The 13,030-nt window shown below is 39.1% G+C and overlaps 2 protein-coding genes across 2 annotated transcripts; both read right to left on the minus strand.

Moving 5' to 3' along the window:
* LOC129814057 (cysteine-rich secretory protein LCCL domain-containing 1-like) lies at positions 1–8,397 on the minus strand. The gene is made up of 15 exons (XM_055866830.1): positions 8,164–8,397; positions 7,458–7,777; positions 5,326–5,444; positions 4,933–5,065; positions 4,718–4,833; positions 4,465–4,565; positions 4,198–4,368; positions 3,991–4,051; positions 3,381–3,447; positions 2,651–2,781; positions 2,000–2,043; positions 1,837–1,909; positions 1,677–1,746; positions 1,402–1,535; positions 1–964 (listed from the first exon to the last, which is right to left on the minus strand). The coding sequence occupies exons 2-15, from the start codon at positions 7,713–7,715 to the stop codon at positions 913–915; spliced, it is 1,530 nt and encodes a 509-aa protein (XP_055722805.1). The 5' UTR covers positions 7,716–7,777; positions 8,164–8,397; the 3' UTR covers positions 1–912.
* A 1,412-nt stretch (positions 8,398–9,809) lies between these two features.
* Positions 9,810–12,859, minus strand: pi15b (peptidase inhibitor 15b). Its single transcript, XM_055867767.1, has 6 exons — positions 12,633–12,859; positions 12,103–12,391; positions 11,493–11,611; positions 11,190–11,322; positions 10,862–10,977; positions 9,810–10,545 (listed from the first exon to the last, which is right to left on the minus strand). The coding sequence occupies exons 2-6, from the start codon at positions 12,367–12,369 to the stop codon at positions 10,410–10,412; spliced, it is 771 nt and encodes a 256-aa protein (XP_055723742.1). The 5' UTR covers positions 12,370–12,391; positions 12,633–12,859; the 3' UTR covers positions 9,810–10,409.
* Positions 12,860–13,030: the final 171 nt, after the last annotated feature.

Genomic DNA, 13,030 nt, shown 5'->3' on the forward strand with positions numbered 1-13,030 from the left:
GGGGGGGGGGCTGTAGAAATATGAAAAGCAACTACTGAATACACCAGGATTTAGCCCTTTATCCCACAGTAATGCCCTGTGAACCTGACAAACACATGTTGGATCTAGGACAGTAAGACAGTACTCTCTCTGTCATCCAGACAGGATACCAGTAGTTTCCAGTACATTAATGGTGCCTTTCTAACAACGTGAGGTAGTGCTTTATAAACTACATACCATACAGCTACTGTATTATGAACAGTAGCAATCAATGGAGAACTGATAAGGTTATCATGAAACATATAATAATTGCTATACTGTATGTTCAGCTAAAAGACATGCTATGAAAGTCCCAACTGTCCTTCCAGAATTGACCATTGATAACAATGATTTCTTCACAAATGTAAATAAATAATGCATATTTTGTGTGTCTCACCATGTGGTTCGTGCTATGAAATTCTCTGACGCACTCCTGGCCAGCCAGGCTTGAACTGTAAAAATCTATGAATAAGGGCTATACAATTTTGTATCATGAAATAAAACATCAACATCAGTCATCAAAATGTATAAAATACTTACAAATTAAAAAAACAATACAAGATTTGAAATATCATAGAATTAAAACCTTTACCATGCATGCACATTACATATTTTTCTGTTCTGATACAAATATCTATGAGAGATTGCATTTGTTAGACATTCAACTTATTTACAACATGTTATATACATCCAATATACAGTCTTAAAAGATCTACATTTGAACAGTGTATCTTTATATATGTTGTGACCAAAGTGAATTGAACAGCCTTGAGAAGCTGAGGTGCAGCTTAGCAAGAGAAGGAAACCATAAGCAGTGTAATTACTGGCCGTGAAATGACTGGGTGTTAAATGACAAGTGCTCATTTTCATTGCCAGTGTCCTTGCAATGTGGATTCAAATGACTGCAAATACTCTGAATGCTTTGCCACCTGAGGGATTCTGTAGGCTGTTAGGAAGAATGGACACTTGTGTAAGTTTGCATTCAGCTAAGAACAGTTTACATAGTCAAGCCAAGGTACAGTATATGACACTTATACTAGCCTATAATGTATATTTTATTTTACCTTTATTCAACTAGGGAAGTCAGTTAAGAACAAATTCTTATTTTCAATGAGGGCCTAGGAACAGTGGGTTAATAACTGCCTTGTTCAGGGGCAGAACAACAGATTTTTACCTTGTCAGCTCTGGGATTCGATCTTACAACCTTTCAGTTACTAGTCCAACACTCTAACCACTAGGCTACTTGCCACCCCAAATCTGACAAGGCAAAGAGTTTTTCTGACCACATGAGCCGACGTCCCTAGCCATTACGCATCCAAAAGCATTTGCAACAGAGTCAAAACCCCACAATTGGCCTGCGTTTCCCTTATTCACGTCCCTTACCTTTCTGAAGAGATTCTGTTCTGATAGCTACCGCTGTACTGTCTCCTCTTGTCCACAGGCTGCACATCCAGGTAGCCTCCTGAGTCATTCTGAATGACACCAGCATGGATGGCTGCTCGACATATACTGGATTTCTAGAAAAAAACAAGGTAGGTCAGCGTAAAACACAGGCCGGTTCTATGAGAGAAATAAAATATTTGGAGGCCATTGTCAGACATACAGTATATACATACATACATACGTACATACATACAGACATACATTCAAGGACTTACATCCGAATACCATTGTGTTCCAATGACTCTGGCACGGGTCTCATGCAGACAATTGCGGGGGCAATACATCCTGGTAGGGGAAAAATATCTATTAAACACAGTATCAACTTTACAGTAGAAGGTCAAGTTTGGTTTATTAGAAAGTGACCTGTTTCTTTACCTTGGACAGTGCCGTGCAGGTTTTTTGTAGGGACAGAACTGTGCAACGGTGGTCTCACATGTGACTGCTTTTACTGAGGAGCAAAGATGCCACAATGTCATTCAAACAATACATGCATTACTGAGACATAAAGGTGCACAACATGATAGTAGACCAGACATACCTGGTACAGTAAATACGTTGAAGGAATTTGCACTCCTGTTCATCCTGTAAAACGTGTGAAAACGTGTCACTTGTTGGTTTGGCTTTATGACAAACATAATGGAATGAGTAAAACAAACATAATGGAGTGAGTAAAACAAACATAGTGGAATGAGTAAAACAAACATAGTGGAGTGAGTAAAACAAACAGTGGAATGAGTAAAACAAACATAGTGGAATGAGTAAAACAAACATAGTGGAATGAGTAAAACAAACATAGTGGAATGAGTAAAACAAACATAGTGGAATGAGTAAAACAAACATAATGGAGTGAGTAAAACAAACATAGTGGAATGAGTAAAACAAACATAATGGAGTGAGTAAAACAAACATAGTGGAATGAGTAAAACAAACATAGTGGAATGAGTAAAACAAACATAATGGAGTGAGTAAAACAAATATAATGGAGTGAGTAAAACAAATATAATGGAGTGAGTAAAACAAACATAGTGGAATGAGTAAAACAAACATAGTGGAATGAGTAAAACAAACATAATGGAGTGAGTAAAACAAATATAATGGAGTGAGTAAAACAAATATAATGGAGTGAGTAAAACAAACATAATGGAGTGAGTAAAACAAATATAATGGAGTGAGTAAAATTTGAACTCACGCAACAGACTGAACACCATTTTTGTATGACTTTGTGAAATGTGATTTTCTTCCTTGTCTTGTAACGTCCAGCCAGCCTCCACCATCGTCTATGATTCCAGCGTGCAAACCAGCTCCGCAAACACTTGATTGCTGAAAAATGTAAATATGTTTCACTACTCTTTATACCAGGGTTCCCGAACTTGCGGCCCATGGGCCAAATCATTTTATTTGGCCCCCCAAGTTTACTGAGCATATTCATTTTTTGTGTGAATTTTCATTGTTGGACATAAAACACTATAAAAAAAACAGGAAATCAGCTCCAAGTGATTTTATTTTAGGAAATCTGTTCCCATGTTTTCCCACACATTAATAGAGAGACATATGTGATCGTATCCCAATGTAATCATTATGTTTTTGTCAGGTACTATATCGGTTTGCGCTTCTTCTTATTGTGGTCAATTTGCAGTGTACAAATTATTTATAATTATGTTCCGGCCCCCTGACCATCCTCGGCCTGCAGGTGAATTTAGTTGGGGACCCCTGCTTCATGTATTATGACAGTATACTATGGCCATCCCCAACTGTTCAACTCCCGCTCTGAGGGGTGTTATCCAATACTGTTCAAGAATTAGAATATGTGAGCAAAATGACTAAAGTTGTTTTATATCATTATTTTATATCTCACAACTTGTGCACTGAGAATAGACCAAACAAATTGACAGATACAAAATGGTGTTTTCTTTTCATACCATATCATAATACCCAGTCCCTACTACTTTCCCTGGGCTAGACAAGCATCCAGGAGGACACTCGTACCTGCAAGAAGAAACAATAGTTATAACTCAGCTTTGACCGATTCACAGGAATGAGTAAGAACTGGTAAGTGACAGCATCGACTTTAAGAACAACGTAGGCCTACCTACAGTATTACTAGTGTTTCCTTTACAACGTAGGCCTACCTACAGTATTACTATTGTTTCCTTTACAACGTAGGCCTACCTACAGTATTACTAGTGTTTTCTTTACAACGTAGGCCTACCTACAGTATTACTAGTGTTTTCTTTACAACATAGGCCTACCTACAGTATTACTAGTGTTTCCTTTACAACGTAGGCCTACCTACAGTATTACTAGTGTTTCCTTTACAACTTAGGCCTACCTCCAGTATTACTATTGTTTCCTTTACAACGTAGGCCTACCTACAGTATTACTAGTGTTTTCTTTACAACTTAGGCCTACCTACAGTATTACTAGTGTTTCCTTTACAACGTAGGCCTACCTACAGTATTACTAGTGTTTCCTTTACAACATAGGCCTACCTACAGTATTACTAGTGTTTCCTTTACAATTTAGGCCTACCTATTACAAGTGGTTCCTTTACAACGATCACGCAGCTTGGTCTCACAGTCCATCTGTTGACCTTTAAAAACAAGAAAATCAATCTCACTTAGATCTTCTGGCAGTCATTCCAAATATAGATGTATCTGTCTGGTGACAGACATGTCCTACTGTACAGTGACATTGTATATGAAATACAGTGCAATCAAATGAGAGATCAATTCTTACACATTTGCACTGTGCTGACCACCTCATTCCTCTCCACGTTGTCATTGGATGATGGTGTTGGGGGCAGTGGTCTCACCCGAGGCTCTTGGGCCCTCGGTTCTGGCTGTGACTCCGGCTCGATGTAATTTGTCTCTTCTAGTTCAGGGGCAGGACGTCTCTGTACTCCGTTCTCTGAAGAAGAACAAGAGCCACATCACATGTTATATGCCCTGCAAAACAAAAATGTGAAAAGCAACCAATTTGTTTTGCACCAAAAAAGCAGCCAACCTTTGTAGCAGAGATTGTCCCTACAGCCTCCACCGTAGCTGGGCGGACAGGCAGAGCACGGGCTGCCATGTTTGTATGGGGCATGCCCCCACCAGTTTCCCCTGCACACAAATTACATAAAACACACTGAACCTTTTGACCCAATCCCTCCCAGTTCCAATACACTACATAATATACAGCAATTTGAATTTAATAAACCATTTTTGTGGGGGTGACAAACATAAGAATATATTTTTTTAATTGGAAAACTTACGGCGGTGAGTAGTTGCAAACCAAGTACACAGCTTTAGTCCAAATCATGCCCCACACATTCATATTGTAGCACACATTGATAGCACATCCAATATGGCTGCTTGTTGCCCAAACCATCTGCAAAGACAGACAAAGTAGCTCCCTTCAGATAATGGTCCTCTCAGACTTCTCTGGCCTTAAATAAAGTGTTATGATATTGTCATTGGAAACTCTTACCTGTGTGTAGTGAGTGCAGACGGGACCAGAGCACCTGAAAGGGCAGTGTGGGTTACATTCCTGTGGATAGGGATAGCTGTAGTCTCTCACTTCATCATACCAGGCTTGGACGTGAAATGTTGGTGGTCGGTCTCTGAGGAAAGTGGAAACAAAACAATTGAGCTAACTGGACACAACCCATGGCAATATATCAGTACTCTGTACTCCACTGTTTATTCACACATTTGTTGCCTCATGAGTTTATATGACCCCACAACTATCATTCATCCTGAAAAAGCCACCTAAAACAAAGTATCTAGAAGTAATCATGTTAGGAAATGGATATACAGTACTACTGTATAATGACATAATACATATAATCAAACTGGTCATCTCTTCTGTTACTATACAGACCTTCCCCAGTGGGCACCCAGGTTCTGTCCAATCTGGGTTAGCATGTGTTGTGGTCCATGCTCCCACATGCAGGTGTGTGCCCAGTGTTCAGCACTCCTCTCCAGCTCCGTATCCCAAACCTTTCAAATGTGAAAGTCAGAGTTATTCTGATAGGCTAAACACATATCTGCAGGCTCATCAGATTGGTGCTAGAGCTACTGAGACTAAAACTCTTACAAATGCTTGTATTAGTGTTACTTAGACTCTAGAAATACAAAATGCTTGATAAACAAACATTGGAAATGCAAATCTTAACATTCTTCCCAGAAAGTATTGGGGGACCTGATGGCATTTTTAGTACTACTGGCCTCTTTGCATCAACTCTGCACTAAAGTGCACCAATCTGCACATGATACAGATCTTGCATTGGGTCAATTGACACTATAAACTATTTATGCACCACTTGTTTCTGACAAAGAGCTAAGTAGACATGATGTGAGGAATTCTAATGTTTCTGCCAAGCTGTAGTAAAATTGTCCATTAGAAGAATAGGTGTAGTGTGCTGCTGTTCTGCTGTTTAACTGCACTAACACCCATCAAGGTTAATTGAAAAAGGTGCCAGTCGGCTGCCCTGTACAGTCCTAATGTCTTCCATGTGTAGTACATTACATTAGTGATATCTGCATTATGCACTGCTTAGGGTTAGTGCAGTGGGCTTGAAGGAAATGGACATACTGTAGGCCTGGATACTAATCTCTGTTTATACATGGAAATCGTCCAAATTATCCAAATAGTGTTGGAAATTTACATTAAGACATCGAAATGATGTCCTCTAAATGGCAAATCCTTGTGTTCTTTTCAACATTTACAGTTAACCCCTCCATCTGGGAACAGTACTTTACATTGCATCCAGGAATCCTTTGCAGAAACCTATATTTGATCAACCATACTTCAAAGGATGATGCTCAACTGTTAAAAGTTTGAGTCAACACAGATCCAGCTTTGTTGCCAAAGGAAATGCAAAGATTAAATAAAGACTAATATTTGAAAATGTGAGTTTAAATGGTTGAGGCAGAGTGCACAATAACAGTGGAAGAGAGAGCTGGTCGGTAGCCAAGGCAGGGGCCAGAGCTCAGGGTTTGACAGGGGCAGTAACATACTGGCTTTATTGCTTGGCTGTTGGTCAGGCTTGTTTTTAGGTTTTGATCTATTTGAGCTCTCTGCTCCGAGCAGTGGTGGAAAAAGTACTCCATATTCATACTTGAGTAAAAGTAAAGATACCTTAATAGAAAATGGCTCAGGTAAAAGTGAAAGTCACCCAGTAAAATACTACTTGAGTAAAAATATTTGGTTTTACTTAAGTATAGTTGTGGAAAATTCACTCAATTGTCATACTTAAAAGTAAAAAGTAAATGCTAGATGTCAAATTCCTTATATTAATTAAGCAAACCAAACGACACAATTTTCGATTTTTTTTTTTTTTACGGACAGCCAGGGGCAACACTCCAACACTTAGACAAAAATGTACAAATGCAGTATTTGTTAAGTGAATCTGCTAGATCAGAGGCGATTGGGATGACACCGCATTATACTGGTAGGTGTGTTGTGAATTGGACCATACTGCTGTCCTGCCTGAGCATTCAAAAGTACTTTTGGGTGTCAGGGAAAATTTATGGGAGTAAAATCTACATTTTTTTTTTAGGAATGTGGTGGAGTAAAAGTAAAACTTGTCAAAAATATAAATTCTCAAGTAAAGTACAGATACTTCTAAAAAACGACTTAAGTAGTATGTCAAAGTATTCTGACTTAGTTACTTTACACCACTGGCTCTCAGAGCTTGGTGTGAAACCTCTGCATTGGCCCTGACTTTCCAAATGTGATCTGCTGAAACCATTCTGGTTGAATGGGTTTGAGAATGTTCCAGATTCTCAAGCCTAGATGTCTTGAGTCTATGAACAAGTATCACACGTTAGCTTAGATGAAGTATGAGTGCAAAATACGTAACTAACACTTCCTTCAATCTTTAGTACTGTACAATCTCCTTCTTCAGTATGAGCAAGTGTCATATTCCAATTGCCTACAGTCCATCTTAGGAAAACCTAAACATAACCTAAATATAGCAGACACAGTTGGTCCTGGTTTAGCTTTCTTACCATATACTCCATATTTGAAGCTTGAGGATAAACTTGACCTCTGAGCTTGTTGTGCAAATCGAGGATGAGGTGCATATCACCGTCAGTGATGGCTCTCTTCCCTCTCTGTTTGGACACCCACCACTCATCATCTTTGTTCATATACTTCTCCAGTATGGCCTCCAGGTGAGTAGAGTTAGGGATCACCATAGAAAGTACTGTTTGGGCAAAGAATAGCAACCCAAACCCTCTCAGCAAGTCCTGAGGTACACCCTTCATGATGACGATCAGCCTCTCCAGCCTCTGTGATTCACTCCAATACAAAATCTGTATTCTGTCGGCTAAAGAAAAGTAAAAATGAAATACAATATGATGGTTGGTCAAGCATTCAGAGATCTTTATTCAGTTTAATATTAATGGTTATTGATTTATGCATTCACTTGAATGTGAGAACTGATGAATTATCACATGTCTGGCACAAGGATATCATACATTAGAATTAGAACGGTAATACTGTACATAGCTTTGGTGTATTTGAAGCTCTTGACAGTAGGTCAATTGCACTGCTCACACAAAAAATACGTTTTTGCCAAGCACATGCAATATGTCATGAGCATGCGTATTGCGTGCGAAATTCTCTCACAGGCTACAACAATGCAAAGTTATAATTCAAAACAGTATTTTTCGTTATCCCAGTGTCGAATATATATATATTTTTTAAATGTACCTTTTACCAAAACGTTTTGTCCAATCTGGTCAACTATCCCCGGGAAATGTCCAGCTCCAAAAGTTGTATTGAATCAGAACGGTGAACATGAGAGCTACTCTTTATACATCCTAAGATTTAGACATCTACATTTACGTAATAAGTAAGTCAATTCGGATATCGTACATCCACCAAGGAATCTAGAGCGTACCTGTATAATCATTCAAGTATGAGCGCTCCCTGCGTTTATATGCCAAATTTAGATTTAGCGATGCGTAACGCCGCAGACCCCGCCCTTGGCCTCCTCCTGTGTTCCCAGATTGAACTATTGGAAGACTCTGGTTCTGATCCCAGCCATCCTACTAAAGTTACAGCAAGGTAAACTTTGGGTAATAAGAGCCCACTCACATGTAAATGTAGTATTTCTTTAGAATAGTATTTCTGTTTATGTTTGTTGGTAAGATTTTGAGATGTTCAATTATCACATTAACTGTAATGGGATTTGAGTTGAATGGATGAATTAACTATTACTGTACTGTACACCCCAAACATCACTCTCTATGTTATTACAAGCCTCTCTATCTTTGTGCCTGCATCCATGACACTAAGAAAAGCTGCACTCTGAACTTGCTGTCTTCCTAAACTCCCTGCCTTTGTTAAGCAACACAACCCAAATGAGCTCTGCAGCTTAAGGATGGCCAAACCCATCAGAACTGATTAGGCTTTTTTCCCACTTCAGTAAGCATCAACCCAAGTTTGAGAAACAGACTCTGTTCCTCAGGTGGGTATCATGGAGATAGCTGGTATCCTCTGGATAGAGGGCATGCTGTGCTCCCTGTTTTATGAGTGCCTTCCTGGGCATCAGATTCTCAGCACCTTAGGTCATGCTGACTTCAATCCTGCCTTCCAAGTAAGATGTCTAGAGGAATCAACCCACATGACCAAGAAAAGTCCACTCAGGTGGAAATGAAGTCAGTGCCCAGCTAAGACCTGTAACAAGTTGCTGTACAGTGCCATGGTTGCTTCCAGGTGACTGCATTGACGGGGTAACTTGCCAATTCAAAGTTGCCTACTAAGGGAATTTTAATCCCATTGATAGTCCTCTTCAGTGCTTTACAGTAGAGATGCAGACACTCCATGCTAGGGGTCAATTGGGTTCTAGCACTGCAAGACTCCAAGTCAGTGGGGAACTAACAGGTCCAAGAGATAATTGGCTTATGGGCAGGGGCTAAACAAATTCTCTGTAATGATGTTGACCGGGGACATTCTTTTGATTTTATTTAGCAGGGTACAGAAAGTTTCAGCAGATAGTTGACATTGCGTCTAAATAACCTTTTCCTGTGTTGTTTTCCCTATTATTCATTTCATTATTTGTCTTTGTGTGACTTATGTGCAACATTTCCATAATTATCAGTCTTCTGTCTTCTGTCACAGGGACATTGTTGAATATTCACAAGGGAATATTCCACTGCAGGCAGAGTTTATTTCGCTGCACCTTTTATACCTGCTGTAAACTGTGTAGCCCATGTGACAAATACAATTTGATTTGAGAAAAAAAGGTTTACTTTGTCAGGCTTGCCCTCTGGTGTTCTCCTTTCCTCACTACAGCTGCTAAAACCTCTTCTGATGCAGTTGGACATTCCAAACACACGTTCTCAAGCAAGACATACAGTTTAGCAGTCTTTATTCTATAACAATGGTAACAGGCCATAGCAATTACATGAACACAAATATAAGTGACATTCACTGGTGTAAAAATACGAAGCATCATGCAAATAAAAATAACATGTAATTCGTGTCCTGGAAAAAACTTCAGAAGTACTTACAAAAATACAGTAAATCTTTAATAAAACGCTATTTATCAATGTTGAAAATGCTACTGACATATGGTACTGTGAGCTGGAGTCGATCGATCCAATATACTCTTGTCTTTATAGTTATGAGGAAGCTTATTAACCACTGCTTTAGTAGAGGTATTTGTAGGTTTGACCTCTGTACCAAATAGTCAATCAAAAGTCACCAACAAATCAATACAATACCATCAATATGATGGTAAGATAACAATAAGTTGTACGCTACAACATAACAATGTATGATACTAATTTACATCTCAAACCAAATCAAATGTAGCTTATAATTCAAAATGTGTAATTGTATAAAAGGTACATTGTACATATAAAGTACTTGGGGGAAATACATCTGACATTTGAAGCAATGTGAAATTATGATATCTGACAGTTGATTATTAAAACAGATGTCTAAATGGTTTACTTGAACCAGTACATGTAGTTGGACGTTATTGCAGGGAAACATAGGTTGTTACTACATGAGCCTCCGTAGCTTGGTGGGCATGCTGAACATGGGATGCCAACTCTGTAGGGAGGTTCTCCTACCCAGTTCCCCCTGGAAAAGAAAGAGTAATAATGTGTCATTCTTGTTGTAGTTCAAAGATGCTCCCTTGGGCATTAAACATATCATTTTCCAATTTGAATTAATGTAGTTGTCATTTCCCATTTCACAAATCTAAAGCATAATAGCAGCTATACTTTTTATTTTGCATAAAATAGCCTTGATACTTTCATAATGACATCAGTTTACGTGAACACCTATAAATCTGTTCTCATTCGGTCTGACAATGTGTTTCTGAAATGTAAGAGAGAGGATATCAATCATTCAGCTGTGATAAGTGGCGCTTGTTAAGGTATTAAGCAGGACTCACTTTGGGGAATAATTACAGACCAGGTATGTTGCTTGTCTCCACATGGCTCCCCAAACAACCATGTTATAGCACGTTTGAACTGCACACCCAACTCTGTTCGTTGTAGCCCACACCATCTGAATATCAGTCAGAGAAGTCTTTTGAGGATAAAAATACTTTCCTGAAAAAGAAGAAACTCCAGCACCCTGGTTATCCTGAATACTGCACAAACGATTGAATTCATCTCGTAGAAGCAATGTTTAGGTCAATAGACCTTCATCAGGGTCTTCGTCAGGAGAAGACTACCCCAAAGATTCCCAAATCTGAAGTGCCTAGATGGCTACTGTACCTGAGTGTAATGTGTACACATTGGTGCAGAGCACCTCATAGGACACCTGGGGTTGCAGTCACGAGGGTATGGAAACATGTAATCATTGACTTCGTCATACCAAGGTTTGACCAGCTGCAGAATGGAGCGATATCTGGAAGAAACACATCAAGTACATTCATTTTGTGCCATAGTCAACATTGCATGAGGTCGGACTCAAAGATGGCATTGCTCGGATCCCCCTCAATCAATAAAAATAAATAAAATATTGTATTAACACGTGATCAGTTGATATATGATTGACACATCCCAGGCTTTACATACCCCCCTGTTCTGACCGACAGGTTCTGTCCCAGGTATCTCAGTAGAAATGGTGGTCCATGTTCCCAGAGACACGTGGCTGCCCAGGCTTCAGCAGATCTGGCAAGGCCTTCATCCCACACCTGTATGTGTTGCAGACATGATAATGCATTCATTGGGATTGAACCTAAAAGTGCACAAAAGCCATGCATTGTGAGCTGCTCTCATAAATATCTACCTGAATTACCCTGTATGAATAGAAAATGCACAAAACTGCTCATCAGTTATATGTTGATACCCAATAGAAACAGTAAAGCTTTTTGCAATGATATCGAATAGATGCCAGAACCCCCCCCCCCCCCCAACAAAAGAATATATTATTCTGTGACCATGAGCACACTGATTTTATGTGGTAACCTTATGTTTCCAGCAGGGTGAGCCATAGACCAAGCCATAGTAGCCACATGACTCATGATGCATACCTACATTTTAATTGGCAAAAAAAGTTATACAGTAAATTATCAGATCAAATTACAAAGGCAACATTACGCCAACAAATCTCAAATAAAAAGTAGCCTACTAGTTTAGCATGTAAAACATTTTCAATTGAATCTCAATTAAAAACTTCACTCACCATATACTCCATATTTGCAGCAGGTGGAAAGACGTTTGCTCGGACTTTATTGTGATAGTCAAGGATGGCAACCATGTCGCTTTGTGAAATCCAGCGTTTCCGTCTAGACTTGGGGGTGAGCGCAGACACCTGCGCGTTTAACGTTGAGTTCATGTCGGTGATATTGGCTAATGAAGTGGAATCTGTCGCGTTATGGATGAGCCATCCACTTGATCCACTGGCTATGAAGAACAGGACCACATTGGTAAAATAGCACATGCCTTTCATTCTTCTCCAGTTTAGTCACGTACTGTAAAGAAAAACAAAGAAAATAACTCGTCTCGTTTGAAATAAAACAGGTAGCCTACATTACTCTGGATAATTATGTCATGCTCTTGAATAAAAATGCAAAGGTAGAAAGATCACATCAATTCTTTAAAAAATGTTTTGGCAAATAACTATACTATTCAAACTATCACTTCCTTGATTGGATTCAAAATATTACATGAACGTTTGATCCAAAATACATTGTTGAATAGCCAATGTCTTACCCGCAATTCAGAAAGTCTCAGATGAGCCTGTTCAAAGTTGTACAATTCCCTTCTCTGCGTACTCTGTTCAGTCCCTCTCTCACTCTACTGCGACATGCCTCTGCCTTGGCCACGGTTTTTATAATCTGTCATTGCTCAAGGAGCATATGGTAAACAGTGTCTGAGGTGTTAATGTCAACATTATATCATTTGTATGCTACTTGTAACATTGTTTATTGCATGCTTATTTATTGGAAATCAAATTGCAGTACATTTAGGTCAAGTTAGGATTATATCCTTTATATTACTGTAATAGCAAGGTGTCTTCTTCATGACTTCACTCAGTTGGTTGTCAGCATCACAATGCCATGCTTGTTGTTCCCGATTATATTGTATTAGTTATCAGTCCATGATGCAGT

The sequence above is a fragment of the Salvelinus fontinalis genome, chromosome 17 (genome assembly GCF_029448725.1).
Source record: "Salvelinus fontinalis isolate EN_2023a chromosome 17, ASM2944872v1, whole genome shotgun sequence".
NCBI lineage: Eukaryota > Metazoa > Chordata > Actinopteri > Salmoniformes > Salmonidae > Salvelinus > Salvelinus fontinalis.

What these genes read in the sequence shown, in the direction of transcription:
- LOC129814057 (XM_055866830.1), bottom strand. Translation starts at nt 7,715, where the DNA reads ATGAAGGGTGTACCTCAGGACTTGCTGAGAGGGTTTGGGTTGCTATTC. An exon ending in CTGGGTGCCCACTGGGGAAG is followed by an intron (nt 5,066 to 5,325) that starts GTCTGTATAGTA and finishes CACTTTCCTCAG; the next exon opens with AGACCGACCACCAACATTTC. An exon ending in AACAGAATCTCTTCAGAAAG is followed by an intron (nt 965 to 1,401) that starts GTAAGGGACGTG and finishes TCTTCCTAACAG; the next exon opens with CCTACAGAATCCCTCAGGTG.
- pi15b (XM_055867767.1), bottom strand. Translation starts at nt 12,369, where the DNA reads ATGAAAGGCATGTGCTATTTTACCAATGTGGTCCTGTTCTTCATAGCC. An exon ending in CTGCAAATATGGAGTATATG is followed by an intron (nt 11,612 to 12,102) that starts GTGAGTGAAGTT and finishes CAACACATACAG; the next exon opens with GTGTGGGATGAAGGCCTTGC. An exon ending in CTGTCGGTCAGAACAGGGGG is followed by an intron (nt 11,323 to 11,492) that starts GTATGTAAAGCC and finishes TGTTTCTTCCAG; the next exon opens with ATATCGCTCCATTCTGCAGC.